Source organism: Maylandia zebra, linkage group LG8 (genome assembly GCF_041146795.1).
Source record: "Maylandia zebra isolate NMK-2024a linkage group LG8, Mzebra_GT3a, whole genome shotgun sequence".
NCBI lineage: Eukaryota > Metazoa > Chordata > Actinopteri > Cichliformes > Cichlidae > Maylandia > Maylandia zebra.
The window spans coordinates 13,672,287-13,699,748 of NC_135174.1; the positions used below are offsets into that span (position 1 = coordinate 13,672,287).

The 27,462-nt window shown below is 44.0% G+C and overlaps 1 protein-coding gene across 4 annotated transcripts in view; it reads right to left on the minus strand.

Moving 5' to 3' along the window:
• Positions 1-27,462, minus strand: part of ankfn1b (ankyrin repeat and fibronectin type III domain containing 1b) — a 156,890-nt gene that overhangs the window by 90,827 nt on the left and 38,601 nt on the right. For all 4 annotated transcript variants that reach the window (XM_076887414.1, XM_076887415.1, XM_004571411.4 and 1 more), the window contains one exon: positions 22,965-23,194. In XM_076887414.1, the coding sequence (XP_076743529.1) occupies positions 22,965-23,194 (230 nt within the window). The remainder of the gene's footprint in view (positions 1-22,964; positions 23,195-27,462) is intronic.

Consider the following 27,462-nt stretch of genomic DNA (forward strand, 5'->3'; position numbering starts at 1 on the left):
CTGAACTCTCTTAGGCAGCTTTGTTGTAATTTCTTTAAGTAGTCTTCAGGAACAGTTCTCCAGGCTTCTTAGCAAACTTTGAAAGTTCTTATTTGGATGCTTAATGAACTTTGTTTTGTTCTCTGTAAAGATGAGCCCTCACTAAAGTTGAAGTCTGGACTCTGGGGAGGCCAATCCATGAAAGACCTTAAGAAAGGCTGGAGAACTACTGATTTAGGACACTTGAAAAATAACCAGAAATTTGGGTACCATGAAAGGAAGCTTAAAAAAATCTGGTTCAAGGCTTTTGTACAGTACTGTATTACTACGTGAAGATATCTGCTTATACAGAAGCAACCATGGGCATGAATTCTATAGTTCATTGATTACAAAAGGTCTTTCCAAGTCTGTAAAAACAGGCTACCCTGGTCTTTGGTATCAATGTCTCTGCAAATTCACTTCACTTTGGGTCCTGTTTTCTCTGTCTTGTGTCCCTTGCACTAGCTGTAGCATATTTCATGAATACTTCATTATAATCATTATTTTTGCGCTCTAAACGGAGGAGGAGATGTGACCTTTAATAAAAACTGTTGACTCTCTTTACTACCTCTCCATGCCTCCCTTTAGTCAAAGATGATCTTATCAAAAAGGGGGATAAAAGAGTGAAGGAGAGGAGAGTGGAGATAAAGTGTAAATGGCAAATGGAGAAAACAGAAAGGTGGCTGTAAAATAAAAAAAAAAGAAAAACAAAAAGGTACAGGTAAAAAAAAGAATTAAATAAAAAATACTGAACTAAGGGGTGGAAATAAAAAGACACTGAGCGATATACAGATCTGACAGAGTGCAGCTAAAGGCAGAGTGGATAGCTCGGCCTATTGTTTCAGGCTAATTTCATGGGATCAAACCAAAGCACAGCCCCAGACACAGACAGAGCTACAGCAATCTGCTAGGAAATCTCCCCTCTAATTGGCCCCATGGAAAAGGCAACTGCCTGCGCACTGCTGCTTGCTCTTGATTGCTGCACCTCCCTACATAACCGACTACACCAGCAGCAGCTAGGCCTTCCAATCAATCAGCACAGCGACAGCTAGCCCTGTGTACCAATAAAGACATCACACAGGGCTAACAGTAAGCGATTAATTTGTAATGCTGGAACACTGTGTGTCAGTTTTAGATGAGAAAGGGGGGAAAAACAAGGATTTCACTGTCTATCAGCCAGTCTGATGGATGAAAACACTGCCAGACTGGGGGACAAGGAGTGAAAACTTGACAGGGATCGACTGTGTCTCTTTGTATCTCTATGTGGATGCATGGGTGGGACAATAAGGGGGAGAGAGGATTTGATTTGAAAGGGTTTATTTTGAAAGAACACAGCAGCTGAAGGAGGGAGATCGAACAGAAAGCTCCATACGATGGGTTTACAAGTATCTTTCTCTTTGTCCGACTTCCCCTCGCTCACCTACACGTCATTGTTGTTCCCTCCATCTTTCCTCACACTCTTAATCTACATCTTGATAATGTGCAAGTTTTTCTTGCATGTGTGCAAGAAAAAATACTTTTACATTAAATCACTCTGCCGAACATCAGCAAAGATAGGCAGGCAATACAGTGAAAATACACGACAAGGAAAAGTCAGAGGTTAAATGGCGAGCTTCGGCATAATCTTGTACAGAGAGCCTGCCAGGGCCCGATAGAGGCGACAGTCCCTTTCTGGGGTGACTCATTGTTTCCGAGGCGTTTCATATGCATCGCATTAGGAGACAAAACACAAAACAGAGTCCTCTGCTGCCTTCCTCGCTCCTTTTTCCCAGGCTTCTATCTCATCCTCTGTTCCTTCTCAGCATTCTCCTGCTCTTATTTTGATTCGGCACTCAGGCAGTCGCATGCATCATCTTCACCTCGCTCTTCATCATGTTTCCCACTTTGTTTCTTCTGCTTCTATAAATGCCAGTCTGCTCCTTTTTCATTTCACTTAATGAAACGAAAAAGGAGTCGGTAAGAAATGTCAAACGCACCAGTTACTGTGCTTGTTAATCAGTTTTATATATTTTTCGACATATTTCCTTAGCTTCGCTCACTCAGTGTTTTGTTACCATTTCAGGAGCCAACTGTTTTTCGTCTGGTATTTCTTCACCTGTCTAGTTGATAGTGTGGCTCAGAGAACTTGGTTATCAGATCACTAAAAGGCACCCAATCTGCCAGACACACATGTATATGTCACATGTTAGGTTATTGATTTTTTTAACCTCTTTTTCTGTGCCAAGATATCGTTTAGTACTTAAAACCTTGCTACTGACAAGCCAGTATTTCTACTGGCCTGTGATCATAATCTGGGTTTTCCCTTTTCCGTTCAAGTCAGAATCAGAATCAGAATGGGTTTATTGCCAGATGTTGAGGTTTACAACATTAGGAAATTGCTGCGGTGCTTCAGTGCAGACAATAAGAATTAAAGTGCTATGTAGAAAGAAGATATGTGCATGAGATATACATGAGATATATACATGAGAATAAGAATTATGAGTGCTACGTAGAAAGATATATACATGAGTGCAGGTGGTGATCAGTGCCAAACATGAAATGATGCAGTGACACAGCGTAGGGTCATGTGTTGGTGGCGGGGACAGTCATGTGGTTATTGTTCATGTGTCCAACAGCAGAGGGGAAGAAACTGTTTTTGTGGCGAGAGGTTCTGGTGCGAATGGACCGGAGCCTCCTGCCTGAGGGGAGCAGGTCAAACAGACTGTGTCCAGGGTGAGAAGGGTCAGCTGAGATCCGGGCTGCACGCCGCAGTGTCCTGGAGGTGTACAGGTCCTGCAGAGATGGGAGTCTGCAGCCAATCACCTTCTCAGCAGAGCGCACAACACGCTGCAGTCTCTGTTTGTCCCTGATAGTGGCTCCAGCGTACCACACGGTGATGGAGGAGGTGAGGATGGACTCGATGATTGCAGTGTAGAATTGCATCATCGTCCGTGTTGGCAGGTTGAATTTCTTCAGCTGCCTCAGGAAGTACATCCTCTGCTGGGCTTTCTTGATGACGGAGGTGATGGTGGGCTCCCACTTCAGGTCCTGGGTGATGGTGGTACCCAGGAAGCGGAATGAGTCCACAGAGGTGATGGGGGTGTCAGTCAGGATGATGGGGGGGAGTGGAGCTGTGTGCTTCCTGAAGTCCACAATAATCTCCACTGTCTTCTGGGCATTCAGCACCAGGTTGTTGTGGCTGCACCAGGACACCAGACGTTCAACCTCCCTCCTGTAGGCAGACTCGTCCCCGTCCGAGATGAGCCCAATGACGGTGGTGTCATCTGCGAACTTGATTAGCTTGACAGACTGGTGGGTGGAGGTGCAGCAGTTGGTGTACAGGGAGAAGAGCAGAGGAGAAAGAACACAGCCCTGAGGGGAGCCGGTGCTGATGGTCCGGGAGTCCGAGACATTCTTTCCCAGCCTCACGTGCTGCTTCCTGTCCGTCAGGAAGTCAGTGATCCACCGGCAGATGGGATCAGGCACATTCATCTGGGAAAGCTTGCCTCGGAGATGGTCTGGAAGGATGGTGTTGAAGGCAGAGCTGAAGTCCACAAACAGGATCCTGGCGTAGGTTCCTGGGGAGTCCAGATGCTGCAGGATGAAGTGTAGGGCCATGTTGATGGCGTCATCTACAGACCTGTTGGCTCTATATGCAAACTGCAGGGGGTCCAGGAGGGGGGCCGTGAGGGTCTTGAGATGGGAGAGAACTAGGCGCTCAAATGACTTCATGACCACAGATGTCAGAGCCACGGGTCTGTAGTCATTTAGTCCAGTGATCCTAGGTTTCTTGGGGACAGGGATTATGGTAGAGGACTTGAAGCAGGCAGGCACATGACATGCCTGTAGTGAGGAGTTGAAGATGCCAGAAAACACTGGGGCCAGCTCGTTTGCACAGTGTCTGAGGGTGGCAGGAGACACACCGTCTGGGCCGGGAGCTTTCCGAGCATTCAGACTCCTAAACTGCTTCCTCACATCTGCTTCATGAATATGAAGAGTTGTGGTCGGAGGAGGTGGTGTGAAATCCTCTTTTGTGTGGGGTGAGGGGGCGGGTGTTGCAGGTGAACAGTTTGAAGGTGGTGATGGCTCTATGGAGGGGGGAGAGGTGGGGGAATGAGTGTCCAAAGTGCCTCTATTGTTGGGGTCGTTGGAGGTGTGAAGGCTGCCTGATGGCTCGTCAAAACGACAGTAGAAGTCGTTAAGGGTGTTGGCTAAGAGCAAGTCATCAGTGGAGTGGGGGGTTTTAGGCTTGTAGTTTGTAATATTCCTAAAACCTTTCCACACAGAGGCCGAGTCATTCTCTGAGATCTGCTGCTGCATCTTCTCAGAGTGCTGATGTTTGGCAATGTCCACTTCTTTAGTGAACCTGTACTTGGCCTCTCTGTAGCAGTCCCTGTCTCCGCTTCTGAACGCCTTACTCTTTTCCAGCCACAGCTTTTTGAGTTTAGGGGTAAACCAGGGTTTGTCATTGTTATAACTCACCCTGGTGCGTGATGGCACAATGCTGTCCTCACAGAAGTGGATATAGGAGGTGACAGTGTCCGTAAACTCGTCCAAGCTGTTAGAAGCAGCCTTCATTGTGTCCCAGTCTGTGGTCTCCAAACACGTGCGAAGCTCCTCCACAGCCTCGTTGCTCCACAGTTTTATGGTCCTCACGACAGATTTGGAGAGCTTCAGCCTCTGTCTGTACGCGGGGATTAGGTGGATCATGACGTGGTCAGAAAGTCCGAGTGAAGCGCGGGGCACCGCACGATAGGCCCCGCTGATCGTGCTGTAGCAGTGGTCCAATGTCCTCTCCTCTCTGGTCGGGCATTTAATATACTGCTTGTATTTCGGAAGCTCATGGCTCAGATTGGCTTTGTTAAAGTCCCCAAGAGCAATGATGAGAGAGTCCGGGTATGTCCGCTCCGTGTGGAGAATCTGCTCTGCGAGTGCGCACTGAGCTGCTTGCGCATCCGCGTCTGGCGGGATGTAAACAGCGGCCAGGATGAATGAAGCAAACTCCCGCGGAGAATAAAACGGTTTGCAGTGAATAAAAAGATATTCCAGAGAGGGAGAGCAGTGCTGAGCAATCACTGTTACATCTGTGCACCAGCCACTATTGATGTAGAAGCAGACACCTCCACCTTTGGTTTTACCGGAGAGAGCGGCCTGCCGGTCCGCGCGCAGCAGATGAAAGCCCTCCAGCTTGAGCGCGCAGTCCGGGATGTCCTCACTGAGCCACGACTCCGTAAAACATAAGACACAGGAGGAGGCAAAGTCTCTGTTCATGCTTCTCATCAGGGCCAGTTCGTCTATCTTATTCCAGAGTGAGCATACATTAGAAAGGAAGATCCCAGGAAGGGCCGTTCTCAGTCCGCGTTTCCTCAAACGCACGAGTACGCCGGCTCACTTACCTCTCTTTCGACGTCTCACTTTCCTGATCAGAGTCAGCAGTAAATCTGCCGCAGATGCGACAAATATTGGAAATAAATCCACAGGCGTTGTAGTCCTGCAGTTAAGGAGCTCTTCTCTGGTGTAAGAATATCCAGAGGAGTGCCCAGACACAGAAGAAATGCACAAAAACAAGACAAAAGTAATGCACTGAAGCACCAGGGCATCCATACGCGGCGCCATCTTGGTATGCTCTGATACCAGTAAAGTTAAGAAATATACACTGTATATAAAAGATGATTGTAGTCAGACTGAAAGCTTCAGCTGTAGCATTTTGACTGTCTCTATTTTGTTGTTTTCTTTGGAGTCACAAGTGTCCAAATACAGAGGAATGCCCCATTATCAGCGTGCAAGGTGCATCCCAACATCTTATAGATGCATCACATGGACACCGCTTTATATGTACCATATAAATCAAATACAGTGGAACCCCGACTTACAAATACCCCATTTAACGAAAAATTCAAGTTACGAAGGCACTTAACGGCAATATTTCTGCCCGTGTTATGGCAAAATGCCCGCGTAACGAAATCCGCTGGCTCTGATTGGCTGAGCCCAGAATGCCCAGAATGCCCACAATGCCTTCCGAATCATGTGAGAAACCCTTGGCTTTCGTACTTGCGCTTTGCTGTTCCACTTGAACGACGTATTGTTGTTGCAGTTAGCAATTAGCCTATAGCCTATTGTTCACTCAAAAGGCGCGATGGGTGCTTGGACTTACGAAAATTTTCGACTTACGAAAGAGCCTCGGGAACGAATTCATTTCATAAGTCGGGGTTCCACTGTACTAGCAACTAATTCATGATAACAGTGCAATTAATATCAAAGCAAGCCTGACTGATTTTGTATTGTTAAGGCTAATACTGACACCAGTATTTAGTGATCATAAATATATCAAAATTAGTCATGGATTACTTGTTTATGCTGTTTATGCTGTTTGTGGCGTTGCAACAGCGTGCTGCCAAAAGAGTGTCCTCTGGTGGACACACTATGGAACATTAACATTCATAGGATGGTAGAAGGGTGTTTCTCTGCTCTCTTCTTTACTTTTTAAAAATTTCACTTACTGGCTGTTACAAATGTTATATCGATATATTAGCAAACAGCTAATGTTGGCAGATATATCAGCGGAACATTCACACACTGGTGGAGGCAAACCACAGTTGTAGCCACAGCTGCTCTGGGGCAGACTGACAGGGCCCCTCTGGCCATCACCAGTAAGCAGTAGGTGAAGTGTCTTGCCCAAGCACACAATGACCAGGACAGACAGAGCTGGGGATTGAACCAGCAACCTTCCGGTTAAGACGAGCTTCCCAACCCCTGAACCACGGTAGCCCCGAGTGCCAGTTGCAAGCTTGGGGTGGGGTGCATCAGGAATGAGGTCACAACCGCTGTGGAGAAAGATGGCAGCGTAACATCACAGTCAATGACTCGCATTTTGGGGCCCAGCCTCTAGCGGCCACTCGGGGAACTGCAGCTTTTGCTACTCTCGCGATGGTTTGCTGCTTCTTGGCAAAATTATCAGTATCTCTGACATGTTTAAGAAAACCACTGACAGTAGAAGTGGATGAAAACTCCAGCCAAGTTGCCCAAAAAAACATGCCTCAGTGTGTACGAGTCCATGTGTGCAGTGATATGTGTGTGTGTCTCCGATGACAGGCGCTCTTAGTGACTTACAGTATGTGTATGTGTGTGTTATGAGAGCGTATGGGAGATGGGGGGGGAGGGGTAAACCCTTCTAAATATGCATCTTAATGGCTGCTCTGTTCCCACCATTCACATTCACACAAGTGATGGAGAGAGAGCGTGGGGGCGAGAGGAGCGGCGGACGTGGAGAAGAGGTGCTGTGTGTTTTCAAGTGGCCAGCCAAGACAGGGACAGAAAGGACAGAATGGTATAAGCAAACGTCAACAGGAGACGAGCTATGAGAGGAGTCGCCATACCTGACTCCTTCAACCGTGACCCCATTCCATATTGACACACACTCACACACATACACAGGCCTCAGCAGCAGTAGTATTGAGGAGCAAGAGTGGAGAACTACCCTCCTCAGGCAGTGGCTGTTTGTCGCTAAATGAAGGCCAGCATTCTTTGGTTTCCTAGGGAGCTGGGTGCCTGCCAGTCCCCCGGCCACTGAGTGCCATTTTATTAAGAACAAAATGGAGCCCCTATGAAAGGAGCCCAGCACTGAGCCTGCACAGGTCTCACTGAGCTAAGCCTCGGCATAAACAAACACCACCTTAAAGAGACAGGCTTGCAGAAAATAAGGGACGGCAGGGCCCCTCAAGAGGCCCTCTAAGAGACAGAAACAGCTGTGGGAGTGGCAGAGGCCATTATTGATAACCAGGAATCCCCTTAGAGAGACAAGGTGAAGGGTGGAAGAACAGAAGAGGGCTATGGGAAAAAGCCTGTTAGGATTTGAGGGAACTCAATTGTTTTAGGAGAGTACCAGTGATTCAGTAAGTTTCAGTTCCAGAGAACATCCACACCTGCCAACCAAGAGCACTAATCTGGGGTAGCAGTAGGTACAGGCTCACCAGAACTGGTACAAGGGTCACAATTTGTTATTAAAAGCATAAATCCATAAATCCAACCTGCCTTTTGTACCATTGCGACTGGTTTGTTGACACAAGGCATGTTCAATCCACGGGTTTCTGCTTTTGAAGCCAAGGAACTATTACCATGCATAAAAAAATAAAGAAATATAAACTGTTCTGTCAAACTACACAGAACCGAGGATCTTTTTTTGGGATCCCTGCACTGCTCCTCGCCCTCCCTTCAAATGATACACGACATATTTCACTTGTCGAGGAGATATTTGTTTAAGATTAGTACAGCTGTATACGGGTCAATCCAAATATCCAATTCATCACGCAACCAGGAGGGGTCAGTAACAGAGTTTATATTCAGGCTCACTATCTATATATGTGTGTGTAAGTGAAGGTGAGAGTGTGTTTAAATGTGAGAGTGAGGGGAAAGCAGAACTTCCTTTCTGCAGTACGTGTGTGCAGATTTTTTTTCTTAGAAAAACAGCTGATATAATTCTTTGACTTTAAACCTGTGCATTACTGGTTACTGTAAACCATACCTTGCCACTTTTAAGAATCTTTTGTGCATCACATTAACACATTTCTGCGTTTTTGTTCTTGCCATTTCACACTGTTTTGCTCTCATTGTGAGTAAAATAAAATAGACTTTAACATAGAAACACTGAGTGCAAAGACTCACTGGTGCAGGGGTGGGTTAGGAGGTAAAACACACGTTTTCAACACTAAGGTCAGCAGCTCCAACTGCTGGTCCCAACCTTGGCAGGCAGCAACTTTTTGTGTGGTTTTTTTTGTCAACCGAACTTGACAACTCAATCTATCATCCTTCATTCTGAGACACAGTTTAAGGCAAACACTCGAGAAAAACTGATGCGATGTGATGACACGAGCCAAAACACAGAGTTCAAGGAGAACATTTCGAGAGGAGAATGTGAGACTGTGAGAGTTTAAGCTGCTTTATGGTTTTCTGCGTCGGTCCTGTGCACAGTATTGCAGACTGTGCTTTACATGTTGTAGCTGTGTACACTGAAAAAATTGAAAGATTTCTGGTTTGAAACTTTAGATTTCACTTTAACTAAAATTAAAAATGACTTGCTGCGGAAAACAATTTGTCCTTAAATAAAGCTGTACAAATCTGAGAAAGGCGATGGTGTCACGTCACTGTGTGACATCACTGACATTGCTCGCCATAACAGTGACGTTTACCCCACCTCTCACCCCAAGGCACTTGGGTCCCTGAATTGGATAAGCGAAAGAAGTCGGAGGGATGGATGGACGGATGGATTCTTTCCCTTCACAGTGCACTCTGCTGTCACACCCTTTCCTGTTAAGGTGTATTTTCTTTAACCGATTCTTACCATTTTACCCACGCAGCGCACCTTTTATTGGAGAAATGAAAGCATTCTGTGCGAAATCCTTCATATCTAGCTAGCCAAATACACCAGGGGAAAAAATGTGATACAGTAAAGTTCAATTTAGCTTGCCCACAGTTGCTGAGTATCTGCAAACCACTTTGCAACCCTCATGCACCCCAGTCCCTCAACAAGAAGAACTGTCCAGATGAATTCTATGTCTGTATTTTCCCAAACATTTTTTAATGCCACCAATGAATACCTACATACGCAAAAAGAAACGTGTTCCCAGGGATCTGCAGATCAGCGCTTCCCCTCCTGTTTCTCAATCACAGACACACGATAAAAACACACACACAAAGTATGATGGGACCAGAGCCAACATCTGTCTTTGATATTATTTAACCAACCGCTTATTGTGAGAGCCCACCAGCACCACGGATGGCGTCTAGAGCTGTGTGTGTGTGTGTGTGTGTGTTAATCTATGAATGCGCTCCGGTGTCCATTCAGACGCTTTGGCAGGCCCGGCGTCGTTTTGTTACATCGTTTAAGGGCCGAGCCGCACGCATGTGTGCGTACGCTGGTGCGTTTGCTCGGTATGTGTGTCGGCATTTCTGAGAATGTGACTGCATACCAGTGCGCAATGTGTGTTTCCACAGACATGTGAGAACAGTGTGAGTGTGTGCGGTGGCGATCCCCCTCCACAGTGAAAGCCGCAGCCTCAAACCACATCAGAGAGTGTGTGGGAGACAGAATGACAAGGCCAGGAACCAGCCAGCGTCTGCCTGAAGCCACACACAGGCACACACACACACACATACACTCGCACTTACACATCAACTTATTGACACATACTGTCCCTTACGCGCTCTATTTCGCCGCCTAACACACACACACACATGCACGCAAACACATTTAACACCAACCGTCATTAGACCACAAGTCCTAACCAGTGGTCACCGTTTAGGCCAAGGATGCAATAGAGGGAGATGTTTATGTTTGCATACTCATAGACGGGCATTAACAGAGCGGAGAGGAAAATAGGCCATCTACCGTAAATTTGTTTTTGTTTTCATCAGTGTGCGGGTTAAATAAAAATATCTGATTTACAGCCATCTCGCCGGGCAGAGAAATAAAAAGCAAAGACGCAATAAACAGGAAAAACAAACAGAACACAGATATGCATATTCTTACATGCGCATATTACGCAGGCAAAATATGCAGCCATTCATATTCATGAACACCCCGACAAGCACATACCAGCAGAAGACAGGCGTGCTATGATGGTACTCGCCTTCTTTTCCCTTTTTCTTTCTTTCTTTTTTTTTTTTACAAACACAAACACGTTGCCGTTGCCAGCCAAAGGCCATTCGTGCAATTTCTCACGCTGACACAAGCACACGCACACACATAGACACACACACAGGGACAAAGATGTGGCGCAAGTGTAGGTCATCCATGGGTGAGTGAAAGCTAGAAGCGGTGTTTTTCCTTGCGGTGGACACACATCAATTTCAAGGAAATTGCTCGCCCCATTATTGGAAAGTGTTACCGGAATGTCAATTAAGGGGGAAGTTTTTAACCTCGCACCACACAAATAAACAGTGCGCCCCGCTCCCCCTTATTAAAGGCGGTGTCAGTGCAGACAGAGAGTCTGGACGGGGGCAGAGGGGAGGGAAGGAGGAGATGAAGGGAGCGAGGGAGGCCCAGAGAAAGGGAGACGAGGAGACAGGAGATTTTTTTTTGGTGCTCTCAAAGAAATGCTTTTGGCCCCGCTTTTGTGCCGGAGGGCCCTAGACCCTGAGAACCACTCAAAACCTGGGTTCTGGCCCTGGCTCAGGCCCACTTAAGGTTGACCTCATCAGGCAGGGATCAGCTTGACAGGTGGTTGGCTCTCGGTAGGTGCAACAGCGGGAGACCAATAAAAAGGAGGGGTCAAGGCGAGGAAAGAGCAGGTCACAGAGACACAGATGGAAAAGAGAGTCAGAGGGGAAGAAGGCAAAACTAAGACAAGTGTGGTATAAGTGATAGGTGCGGAAAAGGAGCGACAGAGGGAAGAAGACCGATGTCAGTTATTAAGGAGGTCAGATGAGATGGAATATGCAAAGGAGGAGCGGGGGGAGGGGTCGAGGTGAAGGGGTAGTTTGTTTTGTGCAGGATTACTTGAAAAATACAGTGGGCACAGTGCAAATAAACATTGCGGGGGGAAGAGGAAGACGCAGGCAAAATTGTTGCAAACACATACAGAAAATTAGCTGACCATTAAAAACAACTTCAAACAAGACATTCAAAAGCAGCAAGAGAGCCAATACGACCATACTGAGAGTCAGGCTGGAGTAGATATGTTAGATTACCTTATAGGGTCGGGCAATTAGGCGATTATAACAGCTACGAGCGGCTGGTTGGGTCCACAGCCAGTTGTTGTGTCCACTGGGATTCTTTTTAACTTGTAAAGTGCAATCGCTGATCAGGACTCGAGGTCGTACCACCTTTTTTTTTTATCTTTTTGAGTTTAATTACGAGAGCTGGAGAGCTGTACACTGACACTGACAGAGGAATGTGTGACGGTAGGCGCTGTATGGTGAAAGGTTTCTTGCAGAGCAACGAACCAGTTTAGAAGTTTGTGTGTTTGACAAATTTCTGAGCTGATTAGCTATCTTGATGCATGTCATCCTCGCCCATGCATATGCATACATATATGTTAGTTCCTGTAGGGGCTGCCAGGCATCCTTCATGTGTTTGCTTTATTTAAGTCTGTCCATTCTCCCCCTATAACAAAACACTAGTGCGAACACTAGTTTTTCACAACGGCCAGCTAGAAAACACAAGACAGCCCTATGACCTGTGTATAGGAAAGATAGATCGACACAGCAGCAAATCTCTTATACGCTGATTTCATGGTCCTCACATGACCTGCTCAAACAGTACCCAAATAGTACAGGCTCTTAATGCCCAAAGCATATGAAGAGTACTGACTGACTTTTGAGAATAATCTAGAAAGACAAGGCAGAGACCTGGTCGACATCAAAACAGGTATCCTCGATTGATGCTTTACTGAACAAAGCCTCCAAAGCTGGGTGGAGTGCGCTCAGATGGCTCCAGGGGGTCTAAGTCTGCAAGCTCGCAGGCATGTGAAATGCCTTTACACAGCCAGTGTGTGGGCCTCTGTTTGGAAAAGGGTTTGCCAAGAGCCCCATCACCATAACAGATGAACAGCTGCTGAGAGGCTTTTCCATATAGCCCTGTGAGAACACACGCCGCCCCCCCCCCAAAAAAAAAAAACCTGATGCAATTTCTCTTCTCGCTCTGAATGGAAAAGGTATTGAACGAGAGGGCACGACTGCAGAACTACTCGTATCCTGCAGTAATAATAAACAACTTGGGTGGGAGCGGGCATAATCTCTTGAATTATGTTTTACCATCCAGTAAGCACGGCTACACGTTCGGGGAGTCAGAAAATGTTTAAATGTCAAGCTGAGTGAGGGGGAAATCCAAAAAACTTCCCAGAGCGCAGTGTCCATGGTTATAATATTTTACACAACGTAAGCATGGAAGTGTTAGAATAAAAATATACAGAGCATACGGTATTTAATGCTGTGCATGGTAGGCTAAGGGGGATTTTAAGGGGAAAATCTCTCAGTGTAAAATGTTTAAGGAGAACATAATCAAGTGGTAGTAAGTCGGGAGGTGTTCAAGACCACACCCCATTCCCTGCATCCAGGTCATTGATACCTACTGGCAACTGGAGAGTCAGGCCACAGGTTAACCTGATGCAGAGTTAAAGGCTGGGCAACATCACGCCACCATCCTGCTGTAGGGCTGCGGGAGGTTGGGGATTAAGGAAAGACACAAACTTCAGTGTCTGTTTCTGCAGCGGTGAAGGCCGGGGAAAACAGAACAAGAGATTTCAAATCTGGTAAGCACAATGCCTAAAATACAGCCAGTGGTTAGGATGTTTGATAGCTTAGAGGGTTTAAATAGGCGCATGGGAGAAAGGAAGGGAAAAAAATGGGGGGGGGGGGAACAAAGGAGATTATCATACATCATCATTAGTGAACTACAGACTCCACAGTAATCCGCTGCAAGAGCTCCGATGTCAATAAGGAACCGAAATCCCGGGTCTGAGTGCAAAAAGAACCAAAGAGAGATGGAGATGGGGATGAGAGAGGTTCTTTACACAGGTATTTCACCAAAAAGAAGTCCGGCATATTCAAATAACAGGATGTTTTTTGCTTATGTTTGTAGGTAAAACAGCCATACTGTGGTTCTGATCTTTGGCCATGCTCAAGTGCATGAAAGTGGATGGAAAGAGCAACAGTTGCTGTAAAGAGGAGGGTATGCCTGAAAATGGGGATGAATTATATGTGTAGACGTGAGTGTGCACGGGCATCTGAGTAATAGCGTATGAGTGTGTACCAAAATAAAAAGCCAAGTGTAACCAAGCAGACTACGAATGTTCCAGACTCTAGCCACTAATGCAGGTAATTAAAAATGATGTGTTGAAATCAGTTTACATTAAGAGACACTCCACAAAACCCATTTTGCTGCGGCTGCCGTTGTTTGTTTGCAGTCATTAATCGTTTTACTGCTTTAACCCGTCCCACATCTGCATTGCGGGGGAGAGTGACAGGAAAGACGGAGGGTGAGAGAGGCTCGCCGTGCAAGCACAAGCTCATGAGCCAGACAGTCGCTTTGTGGGGCTCGGCTCGGTGAGACACCGGTAAGCGCCCCTGATTGTCAAATCGGCGCTCAGCGCGGGAATGCTGAGCACACAAAAACAGCACTGTTTCATTGACACAAAGTGGCCAAGAGCTTGGCTTCTCCTTCCCCCTTTCTGCCTGCTGCTGTGCATTCCAATAAAAGTCTCCATAGATAATGAATGCTAGTAGACTGTCCGCAGCCAAAGCTTGGCTCCGATGGCAGTCCACTGTGGTGTCTGTGTGTTAGTCATCTCAGGATGAATGAGTCACCAGAGAGAAACCTCAAGCACCACCCAGGTAACAGTTCAGTCACACAGGCAGTGAACACAGCAGCGAGATGAAGGAGAGACAGCCTGTCAGGCAGGAACTCTATTCTGTGGGATCGTGATGCCACCTTGTGGTCTCCAGAAGAATGAACACAGAAGGCAGACGCACAGAGACACAAACATTGGGGAATGTTATCAATGAGACTAGTATTAAATAGAGCAGTGTGCAAAAACTGTTGAGCTACACCTTGTTTCTGTATATTCTGCAAGGAAAATGGGAAATAGGTGCACTGATTTATTAAAACGTGCAAATTTACACTGTATGCACACAGTATATAAGGCAAAAATAATTCAAACATGCTTGAACATCAATATTTGGTATGACCACCTTTATTATTACAGAGCCTAAAATCTCTTATGTAACATTTTTTGTCATTTCTTTAAGTAGTCTTCAGGAATAGGTCTCCAGGCTTCTTGAAGGACATTCAAAGCTCTTGTTTGAATGTCGACTGGCTTTTGTTTTGTTCTCTGTCAAGATGATCCCACACTGCTTCAGTAAGGTGTGCGTCCAGGCTCTGGGGAGGCCAATCCATGACTGACAGTGCTACATTGTGTGTTTGGGATCATTGTCGTGCTGAAAAATGACACCAGTGCCAATCAGATGCTTTCCAGACCGTATTCCATGGTGAATCAAATCTAATGACACTTTTCTGTGTTCATAATGCCATCGATTTTGAGAGGATTCCCAAAATCACAGACCCCAAACCATGACAGAGCCTCCTTACACACAGCTATAGATGCTCACTGTTATACCTCTCTCCTCACATACCTCTGTACATACTGAGGATATGTAATTTGGCATACGTGGGGGACACACACAGTGTTTTCGGATCACTCTATGGCAATCCCTTTGTTGGTGTAAAAATGACTGTTTTATGCCTGTTAAGCTGTAATATCTTTGGCATTTTTCCTAGGGTTTCCCAGCAACAAAGTTCCTAAAGATATCATTTTAAATTGTTTCTTTGATAAGTTGTCTGTCATGTGCAGACACGGCACTGATCCTTGAGTTAGGTGGGTTTTTTATGTTTGAATGAGGTCAGATGTTGAGTTGCTTCAAAAAGTTTTCAAAAATCATTGCCAGGTAAAAGCTTCAGAAAGTCTGGAGGACTATTGATCAAGATCGCTGAAACAGACTGACTGGTTTCTTGGAAGCAAAATATAAAGACATGATGGGTGGCTTTATATTTGACGGTACGACACCCCTGGTACTCCAGTGTGCACTTAATGATTTGAGTAAAATATATTTTTGTAGTAAGATGTAGTAACCTTGAGCTGAGTAGATAGAGAGTCAGTCAGAATGAGAGAAAACAGCAAAGGACTGGAGATCCTTTAAATAATCTTTAAAGAGACAAGACAAGCTCTCGTGTGCTTTACAGCTAGTTGATACAAGATAAACTTGAAGAGAGCACCAAAGACCGGAGAATAAGATGAAAGGGCATCTCATGATAGATCTTACAGTGATCTCAAAGTGAAAGAAAAGTGAAGGTGTTTTCACCCAGCACTTCATCTTTTCGTGCCCTCATCGTTATACAGCTGGTTGAGTTTTCATATTGGCAATTTGGGATCAAGAGCAGGCTAATCATGAAGAAAAATCCTCACTGCACCAGAATCTCTGATCAAAGACAGCAGAGTATGAAATCGTGGCCTAAACCACGATAACAGAACTAAGCCTGCAAAATGTGATGAAAAACCTCCCAACAAGCAAACACGACAAACCATTCTGGATGCGCAGAAGCTGGATTATCTAACGTATATGTAACAATAATTACTGGTGCACATAGAGCTGCAGTTTGCTATAGAGGCAGGCATAAAAAAATTGTTCAGCCATTTGGCAATCATTTTTCAGGGGGTGATTTACCAAGTTACAAGTTCCTGGGGTCCAAATTAAAACTATACATCAAGACAGTTTAAAACAGTATTAACATTACTCGGGACAACAATGACGATCAGCACTGAGTTAAGTTCCACAGGTGCTGCTTTAGTGAACCTGTGTGATTTTATCTGTTTATCAGAGGGCCCGACCTCTGCACACAGCAGTTTATAATAATTGTTTATGAATATTAGAGCAAAACAGGGCAAAAAAAGAAAAATGAGAATTAGCTCCCATAACCACTTCTTCCTCTGCCTCCATGTTGGCCACACCGTCAGACTAATTACCCCAGTAATCACTGTGTTAACATTATAAAGGGCCTTGAGGCTGCACTCCTCTATCCTATTTCAACTGAAGTTAGTCAGCCAGAGGAAATTATGAAGCTCTCAAAGTGCTGCTGCTGTCCTTTTTAACTCCGTCATCTCTGGCTTTAGGTGATGTTGGCACAGTGAATACAAAAATATGACATTATTGCAATCATGCTCACAACATGACTTCCCAGGCTGAGACCCTTACCTACTTTTGTACTGGGTTTTACCCATTACCAGTGATCTATCATTGTGAAATGCCTGGCCCATGCCTAAACCAATGTTCAGAAAACAATTTTGTCAGTGTCTGAAGCCTAATCTGGGGTTTTTATTTTGTTTTTGCTGTTATTTATTCCTCCTTTTGTGCCAGAGAACAAAGAAATCTCATCCTACATATTTATGAATCTGGATCCCAGATATAAAGACAGCAAAACAGACGGGACACGGATAAACATTGGCCTCTGCCACCGGTGAATGCCAGCTTGTTTGCCAACAGGCCAGTGGCAATTAACAAGGTGATTACACACTGCTCTATGAATTAACAATTAACAAAGCTGAGTATCTATGTTATCCTGGCAACTTCATGTGGTACCAGAACATGAAAAAATCCCATGCAGACAATTTGTCGAATCATTACCATAATGATTCGACAAATCGTCTGCATGATTTGTTTTCTTCAATGTGACCTTGAAGAAAACGGTGATGCACTGATTTCTTCAAGGTCACATCTTACCTCTTGTTTAACTCTGGCCTATCATAACGCTGCTGATTTTTCTCATATATAGCGATGGATTCTCTTAAAGTAGCTCTTAAATCTAAGCTAAACAGCAGGTACACAACTCTGGCCCCACCTGCTGTTCAAACCTTCTGTTTGCACAGGGCAGCAAATCAGAAAAAAGTTGCCCAAAACGGAGGGTGGCTTTAATCTAGAGGCCCTAAAACGGCTTGTTTCACACAGAAATGTGGGGCTACATCAATGCCCAGTCAGAAAAACAATGACCCATGAATAATGCAAAGCTGCTTTAACAGAGTCCAAAGAATACAAATAAGGAGCTGGAAATGAGCAGAACTGGTCCACTTTAAGCGCTGAAAGCCTGACTGATAAAACACTTTATGTAATAAAGTAAAAACAATAAAGAATCAATTAAGGCTTGAAGAATAAAAGCTGTGAGCTCTGAGGCTGAGTAGCCACAAACAGACAAACAAAAACACACAGTGTTGCCCCTCAGCCTCCTAGCAGACGCTTCTGTGCTATGAATTTGAATTTGAGGTGACAACTTTCTTAAGTTAGATTTTCAGAAACCTTGCCCTAACCCTACCTGCACGTATGGTATGAATTTGAAAATCCTACCTCACTTGCTTCTCAAGTTCTTGTGTTCAAAAACGTGGGTTTTTAGGCCGCCGCCTGCCTGCCCACAAACCTAGCAGGTGGACAACAACATCAGCCTTTTTTACAGCTGAGGGGTAAACACTCTAGGTAGTTATTAAAACAAAACTAGCCCTAAAATAAAGTCAATTCTGGGATTCTCAGGAAATTGTTACCAACAATAGGTGCTCATTCTTGCCCTCTAGTGGACAAGAATCCCACAGACCTACGTCGAATCAGTAATGAGAAAAAAAATGCGTTTGCTGGATTTACGGCTAACAAAAGCATCCAGTGTGATCTATTTTGAGATCACTGAGGTACACAAGCCATCTTAGGATACATCAGATGGTGGCTTAGCAATGAAAACAAATGGAAAGCTCCATGAGCCACGTGAAAAGAACACAGTCCATCCAAACAGGGTTTTATCTTTTTTGTCTGTAGCGTAAATTTGTCTCAGACAGATGGGGAATAAACTAAACGGCTGTCGAGCACGGAGAGTTTCAAACTGTGAAGATGCTTCTGTCCTCGCTTGCTAATTCCAAACACAACTAGGAAGGCTCATTCTTATTATGAACACAATATATTCTGTGTTCTCGGATTCACCAATCACCACAAGTGTTTTGTGAGCAGACGGTCAGTCAGGGTATACACCAAGAGTAGAATAAATGTAAATCAGCTGCTTCGTAGACCCCCCGCACTCACCACCTCAGCTCAATGCTTTTCGTTCGAGGTGTAAACAGGCTGACTTACAAATAGATAAAGTGGCGAAGCAGACGTCACAGAAACACTTGTGGTCTTCATCTAAGCCTCGCCAGTGGCCTTTAAATGTCTGATTTTTCAGAGTATTTCTCATGTGTGTTAAGTGTGTTTTTATGAGCTATTATGTGCGAGCACACTCTGTGCCCGTTTCCTGATAACATAAAAGAGCATAGCCGCAGGCGGCGATATCAAGTTTCTCAAACCAATCCAGGCGACCCAGAGCCTTTGACCAAAGCAGCATGCTGAATATAATTCGCCTTATTCAACAGTCTAGATACCACTGAGATTCCTGCCAGTACAGTATCAGGACTCCTGCCACCATGCGAGGAGCACATCCACGTACGTGATTTGGTTGAAATCTCTCTTGTGGTGTTTCCTGTGGGTTTCCGGTGAATATGGAAATGATGAAAAACAATTATTTGCGTTCCCTGTGCTTTTTTTGTGTGTGTAATTTTTAATATATTGCTTTAATAGAGAATCTATGTGAGTCACCAGAGGATGTGTCAGACCAAAGTGCAGCGAATACGCACGAACATCCCATTATGTAGTTACAGCCATTCAATCAACAGAAATGATACGATCTGTACTTTGATTATGTGGTTAGTCAGCCTCTTAGCTTGCTGTCAGTAGGCTTTGAGTGCATTTGCACGTCAGCCACACATTTAAATAAATAAAGGACACACAGGCACATACATGCATACATATTTACACTGCATAGGCAGCATGTCAAGAGATGAAATTACAGCAGATAGAAACAATAACTGTTGAAAGGCACACTGCTGTCAGTGGAGAAAATGATCCTTCCTGCAAATACAATTTGCAATCCCTTTGTAATATTACAGTAATATTACTCTTGTACACTGCAAACAGTCCAACTACATCATCTGTGGTTTGCATATGGCTTAAACAGGCTTAAAATGTGTTTTTCTACACAAAACCACAAAAACTGTACAGCTGTTACCTAATGTACACAGCCTTATGTACTGACATAAGGTAAAAAAAATTCAATTTTTCTAACAGGCTTGAAAGTCAAGGCTGTTTTACCTCTTTCATGACCTCCTACAAACATTTTGACCCATCACTCCATAAGACCTGAGTTTCATCCCAGTTCTTGTGTAATTTTGCGTACCTCCGCCTTTTCTCCCTCTTGACAGCCACTCTTCCACTGAGAACATTTCTGATGACGCTTCAGGGCAACAGCTAATAGCTCTTTGGCAAACACCTATTGAGTGCTAACATACTATTTTATACCTCTCTTACTGTGGTATTTTTCATAAATTCAGTTAATGAAATGGGAAAAAATCTTGTGTTTTGCAACAAGTTTCTTAATACATAATACTCATATACTCATATTTGCAAATTATGGTAGACTGAATCATTCATCACTGTAAAGTCAGATTACTCATGATTTAGCTGGTCACTCTCCCCCGGGCTCTCTCAGCAGAGTGTCTGCAAAGAAGTGGAGAGAGCTGCATCTGTGCAGCTTTGCTCCTCCAACTTTGCCACATAGCATGCTGTAAGAAAGGTGACAGCTAACTGAGGGCGTTATACAACTGTGGGAAACTCTGGATTTTATATATGCAGAACTGCAGAGTTTCTTGACTGTGTAGCTCAACAAGTAAAAGTTGACAAAAGTGCGAGGTGTTTTCGGTATCCCGGTGAGCGAGACACATTTTCACTCACAAGTGTACAGCTTGTAACAATATAAAGAAAGGTCAATAAGGGTCGTAAAAGCCACGAGCTGCTTCTGTTCTGGGTAGAGCACGTGATTAGTGGTGTTTCAGTCTAAAATACAAAACAGCTTTACCGTGACAGTTGTTGCTGAACAGATAGCACTGCCTGTTGACCTGAAGACCCTGAAGATAGGCCCTCACAGAGTGTGACAGTTTAAAGGGAGATGGCATTGATATCGTTACAACAGGTAATTAACTCGGACCATAATGTAGAGTTTGGCAGCCTTACAAACACGGGTTACTTTCTCTCCTTCTGTTCTCTTACTCCTACCTGAAAAGCTTTAGTCTTTTCTTTTTTGTTACAATAATTACAATTCCATATTTAGTCCAAAGAATGAAAAACACTGAAACATTTTTCCTTTAAACACCTAATCCGCCTCCATTAGTATCTCCGAAAGATACTGTAGATTACTTCTAACATGCGTGCCAGCAGGCAGGCCTTCTGCAGTGTGGGCCGACTTGCGCTAATATTAAGGCATTGTTTCTCTGCTGTGTCACAGTCAACCTCCATAGCACAACACTAAATACTGCAGCACAACAGTTGTTTGCATGAGGCAGCAGGCTGAGGCGTAGTTGTTTTTGTCACGGCAATTTTCGCGTCACTCTGGAGAGCATACAAGTGTTGAGCAACAACACGGCTCTGAATGTTTTATCTGTGCATCCGCAAACGAAAAAGAAAAGACTGAGTGATACAGAGAGAAGACAACATATTTAAAGCAGGTATGATGCAGTAGTAAAGTACATTTGACATTTCCTCAATTACAGTGTACTAGAAGACAATACAATGTGAACTCTCACCCCAAAACACCCGCGGCAGGTCATCAGATCCAGTGCTGTTCCCATTTCTAGTAAAGATGGCCAACTGTTTAAATGTGATGGAAGTTAATAAAATGAACTTCTTCCCTTCTATTTTCAGCCCGACTATTGTGACCACGAACTGATCTGACACCAAACTGTTGATTGGCTCAAGTGTATGAAAGGAAAATAAAAAATGGCTAATCCCATTTAAAGTTCAGTTAAGTATATTCTTGTGATCCACATCCAGCAGTATGCCAGAGAAAAAACACCCCACACACACCTTAAATTCTCCCACTGAGCTATCCACTAACCTGTCCTGGTCTCCTGTTGCGCCTGTGACACCCGAGAATCAATTACAACGCTTCGGCTGGTAATGAGGTCTCCAATTACCTGATCCACAGGCTAACGGACAATATACAGGTCTTTAATCTTTCATGCGCCTTCAACAAGCCCGCTGCACTCGTCTGGCAGCATTTCCCCCCAAAGATCTGACGCAACCAACACTGTTACATGCAGCTTACGGAATTAAGCTCAAATCAAAACATCATTTTAAGCAGCAAGTGGGGTAATTATACTTTACTAATTAGATAAAATGAAAAGGACCGGGGACCAGTAATTTTGGAAGCTTGAAATTAGCCAGCAGCTTTGGGTTTCCTAAGCTGACCACTTGATGGATGTCATTTTAATTGCCAAAGCTCCAAAACTGGAGTAGCTACAGTCCTACAGTCCTCCCTATATATATATAAAATAGACTTTATTTATTTTTACCTATTGTTTCAACTTTAACAGAATAAACTTGAGTATATATGCAAGACTAAAGTAAAATAGGTAGCATGTCAGCTAAATTCATTGTGTTTTTTGCGGTATTGTTTCCATTTTTTAGCTGCACTGTGGTGCAGTAGTTAGCACTGTTGCCCCTTTTTACATTTTGCATGTTCTCTGCAAGTGCTTGGCTTCTTCCAAAACTCATGCAATTAAAGGGGTTAGGTTAATTCTTAATTGCCTATAGGTGTGAATGTGAGTGTGAATAGTTGTCTGTCTCCCTGTGTTGGACCTGTGACAGACTGGTGACCTGTCCAGGGCGTACCTCGCGTCTCACCCTAAAGTAGCTGGGTTAGGCCCCAGCCCGCCTGTGACCCTGAATCGGATAAGCAGAAGAGAACGGATGGATGGATGGATGGATGGATGGATGGATGGATGGATTTTGCACCATTTTGCACCTTATGCTGTATTCTCAGGACTGTCAGCCCTAGATTTTTTCCTTGCACTCTCCTCTTTATCAGCTTTGATCACCATAGTTTCTCTTGCTCATTATCTTTCATGTATCAGGACAACAAAGCTTTAAAGCGATAACTTGTTTTTTGGGGGTTGTTTTTATCATCACATGTTAACAGTCGCCTTCCCTCAGGGTGACGAGCAGGATTTATTTGGTAAAGTTGAAAATAGCCACAGAGTCACAAGCACACAGCTGTATAAATTAATTAAAGATAAGGAAAGAGCGAGTGGGACGAGCTGTCTTCATTTGGGAGCTGCTGTGAATGTCTGCATGAAGCTGCACTCACAGCAAGTGAGAAAACTTAAGTCATGCTCTGCCGAACGGCCATATGTTCTGTGGCCGGAAAAACCTTTAATCCTAAGTGCCTATTTAAATGAGCCGGCTTTGAGATGTGTGAAAAAAGGGGATGAAGGAAACAACGCCATGATGATACAGGATTTAGCTGGACACGGCTGGGTGGGACCGAATCAAATAACAGGAAGTGAAGGAATCAAACTTACAAACTTCCTCTTTAGCTTTCCCTTCCCACGGTTCTGTTTGCCCTCGACCGCAGTCACTGCGCCAAAGTCGGAGCCCATGTCTAGGTGCTCATCGGCTGACATGCTCTTGCGCAGGTAAGCAGCCCGCGCCCGGAAATGGGAGAACGGCGACTGGGAGCGTGGACGGGCCTCGGTGCAGCCGCTAGTCTCATTGTCACCTTCCATGTCATCCTCCAAACGCCAAAGCTCCCCTGGATGAAAACAAAAAGACAAATTGAAAGACAAATTGTCTTTAATTTGTCTTAACTGAAGACAAATAAAGACATCACAGTGGCATTACATGAAGGCAACAATAAGAAGAAAGGAGAAGAAGGGAGAAAAAAGACAGGAGAATAAATGAGAGCAGGACCGACTGGACCGTGCGCAATTACTGGAAACTCACTCTACAAATTCTGAGCTATCATCCCTGATTGCTTCCATAAAACATTTCCAGAAAGTAATTTAGCTTCCTTTATAGGTAAAATACTTTATAACCGCAGCATTATTCTCACCATGCCTCCTGAACAGCGTGATTATGATTTCATATGCTGGACAGAGAGGGCGCTTTTCTCCAAAGCGCTGATATGATGTCTGAGTTCTCACAGTCACACCACAGAGATGGATGAGTGCTGTCAGAAACTGCCTCAGCTCCACTAATCAGAGACAACTTCCATCGCTCTGCATTTGACGGACGTCAGACGTCTTGTCGCATCCCGTCTGCGGCATCTGACCAACGGCATTCAAAAAAAAACACGCAGCCATATGCTGAGTAAGCAAAATCAGCCGTCTTCATCAAGGTATTAACAACGACAGCAGTGAAACGTGCTCATGATTCAAATATCATCTCAAATTATAGTAGGAAAATGAGCACACAGTGTACTTCCCAGCCCCCAATGAATCACTGTATAAGGTTAAGAAGGTCAAAGTCGCAGACATTTCTCTGCTGTAAATACTTTTATTAAAACATCAGATAATTGAGTGCAGTCAGGACCACTGGAGTCAAAACCAGAAAAATATATAAAAACTGGTATTTATATGTTTTTCAGTCTATTTGGCTGTAATGCATTTATATGGCTCTGTTCTGGAGAGCCTCCCCGCTCTTCCAAGTGCACCTCTCCTCACATCCATGTGCATATGTGGAAAGCTGGAAAGGTGCAGAGAGCAGCAACAAGAGCCCATCAGAGAACCAAACAGGTATTAATGACGACAGACATGACAGAGCAGAGAGGCTGCAGTGCAAAAACTCCCTTTTTCAGACAGGAGCATTTCTAAATCTGTTTATGTGATATCGTTACCTCATATTACACCATTTCACTCTTTAGTTGGGTCTCTTTAATGCAAATTTTAGTGATTTTCTTTACTGCAGGATTGTGTCGTATGATTGCATTTGGTTTTTACTGTTTCTTTTATTATTTATGTGGATAATTTCTTGAGAGCCTGTCTGTAAACCAAAAGTTTATCAGCAGGGACGATAAATAAAGAAATGAGAAATGAGGTGGAAAGCCACTAAAATCTTTTATATAGGCTTTCCTGTCAGGTTCATTAAGTTACAGTCCAGTATATTTATTTTAAAGAAAAATATATTAGTTATATGCATTAAATGGGCTACATTTATATTCACACTTTATTAGGTACACCTTACTAATACCAGGCTGGATCTCCTCTTGTCTTCAGAACTGCTGTCAACAAGATGCTGGAAACATCCTTTTTAATTGGCTCCTTGGGGATAAAGTGTTTTTGAATTTAAATGTCCTCAGACATGATGGCATCACACAGTTGCTGCAGATTTGTTAAATGCACTTCCACAATGGGAATCTCCTGTTCCTCCACATCCCAAAGGTGCTCAACTGGATTGAGATTTGGTGGATGTGGAGGTCATTTGAGTACAGTCAACTCAGCAGAAGTCCACACCAGGTGGTCTTCCACTGCTATACACCATCTGCTTCGAGCTTTAATGCATTGTGAATTCAGAGATGCTCTTCTGCATACCTTGGTTGTAAGTAGTAGGAATCTTTTCAGTTTCTATTGCCTACCTATAAGCTTGACAAAATCTGGTCATTCTCCCCTGACCTCTGGCACCAGTAAGGCATTTTCGAACTGCCTCTCACTGGATATTTTCTTTCTTGTGTGTTGTGTGGGAAACTCCCAGCAAATACTCAAACCAGCACCAATAACCATGCCATGTTACAAGTCACCCAAATCCGCTTTCTTCTCCGTTTAGATGACGTTTGAACCTTAACAAGTCGCCTTGACCATGTCTACATGCCAAATTGCACCGAGCTGCTTGGCTGATTAGTTATTTGCATTAATAAGCAGTTGAACTGATCCACTGAACATTTCTTATTGGTTACACAAATTTATGTAGCACTTAACTGTATAGATACAGTGGCTCCAGTGCAGTGGTTTTTACATTTGCATAACAATTGAAAGATCCCCAGTTTAATCCTGGGAGGATCAAAGAAGAGCACACTGCTTGGACACATGTGGAGATACCTGCTGTGGTGACAGCTTGTGATTAAGCGAGGAGCTGAAAAGTCATTTTTGTGTTATTTATTTATTTTTATTTTTTGGTACACACATAGCTCTTTTTCCCCTCACGCCCTGGGGCTCAAACCTCTGGAGGCACCCCGCTCTACCTCCCGAGCCACAGCTGCTGTGATTCATTATTCATTATATCCATTATTAAAAGAGTAAAACTGCAGCTCTTTTGGCAGTGAGTGTTTTGTGTGAGCTTATGAATGATCTCCAGAGTGTGAAATATAACCTGTGTATCAGTTCCACAGTCTGAGCCGCAGCCAAAGCCGGGCCAAATAATAAAAGCAACAAAATGACTGAGCCTGATCCCTAATACAGGATGTTGCTTAAATCCACAAACCGAATGCAGCTGGATTATTAAACAACTTGGATTTTTAGAAAAAAGTTGTCTGCATACCGAGACATAAACAGAGGTAGAGAGAGAAAGAAAGAGGGAGGCAGCATCATGGTCGATGACAGTGGTCGCTAGGCAACAAGCAGCCACGTGAGACCAAACTCTCTCTCAATTTGATATTTTCAGCAGAGCAGGAGCCGTGGAAGAAAAAAAATAGGCAGAGAGACAGACACCAACACGCCATCAGACCCAGATAATTAGTCTAGATGTAAAAGGACATAAGATGGAAGCACTTGGACTAAATCAACCAATCACTGACAGAGAGCTGAGTTATTAGACGTAGTAAAGGGGAAGATTTATCAGATCAGAGCAGCGAGGGCTCGGGATTCACTCGATGCTACTCGGCCAAAGTGGGTTAGTGATGACATTCACATAGTTCAAACTGCAGCCAAAATAGGACAGAGAAATGTAACGAGAGGGAGGAAAAGGGAAGCAGGGATACTGGAAGTCTCTTTCAGAGACAATGGATTCACTTCTGCCATGTTCACTTTATTCACTTTAGTCATGAATTTTAACAAATAAGCTCTCTTATTGTATTAAATGTAGTTTATTACTGAACCTAAACATCTAAGTAACTTTAATACATTTATTTAAAAAAAACACTTTCATACCACCATAGATGGAAGTGGCGATATTATTCTTTTTTAAAGTTCCAGATTTGTATTCTTGGAGTAGCTTTTACATGATTCACAGATCGAAATAATCCTCACACAGGCCCTCAGTTCACTCTTTCTGAAACAGGACATTTATTCTCCGTCACTTTTCCTATTACGCTACGCTCCATAAAAGGCAATGCTACCAGTGTAGGAAAACCTTAACTCTCTATATATTAAGTCTCCTTCATTTTAATAGTTCACTTATAATATAAATAGTAAAAAACATCAGTAGGTTAAAGCAGACCAGACTGCAAGCAGACCAGCAATGAACTGAAGAAACACCTGTGAGTTAAAGCTCAGGGCACAGCCGAGCAGTCTCACACAGGAGCTGGTGTTAACTAAAGTTGTCGCCTCGCTTTAGTCATCCGCAAAGTGTGCAGATCAGCTGCGTCCTCAGTGAACTAGAAAAGAGAGCACTGGTATGAGTTGTTTTTTTTGGGGTTTTTTTACAGTATTTTGATGTGAATTATTTTGAACACAATGTGAATTTCTCATTTTTAATAATCACGGTCAAATCCAGTTTATTGTGACAACACCAGTTTCTTGTATGTAGAAGGTTTTTACAGATGGGTGGGTCTGCCGTACTCGCAACTAAGGCTATGACCATAATAATCATATCAGTTCTTAATGACATCGCACAGAGCCAAAAGTAGAAAACAGCCGTCCGATTATTTTAGTATATTCACCTATGGTATCAATTAGAAACTCCTACATTGGCTCGTTCTTGAGTTATCCCATTAAGTTGCAATATATTTGACCTCTCAGGGCCACCGTAGAATAGTCTGTCCTCAACGAAGTGGCGCACAGGAGGTGAGAAGCATGGAAATGCTGATGTTATCACTGACAGAACCTTGTTCAGTATTTTCTTCTACACCATAACAAATATCATTCGCAC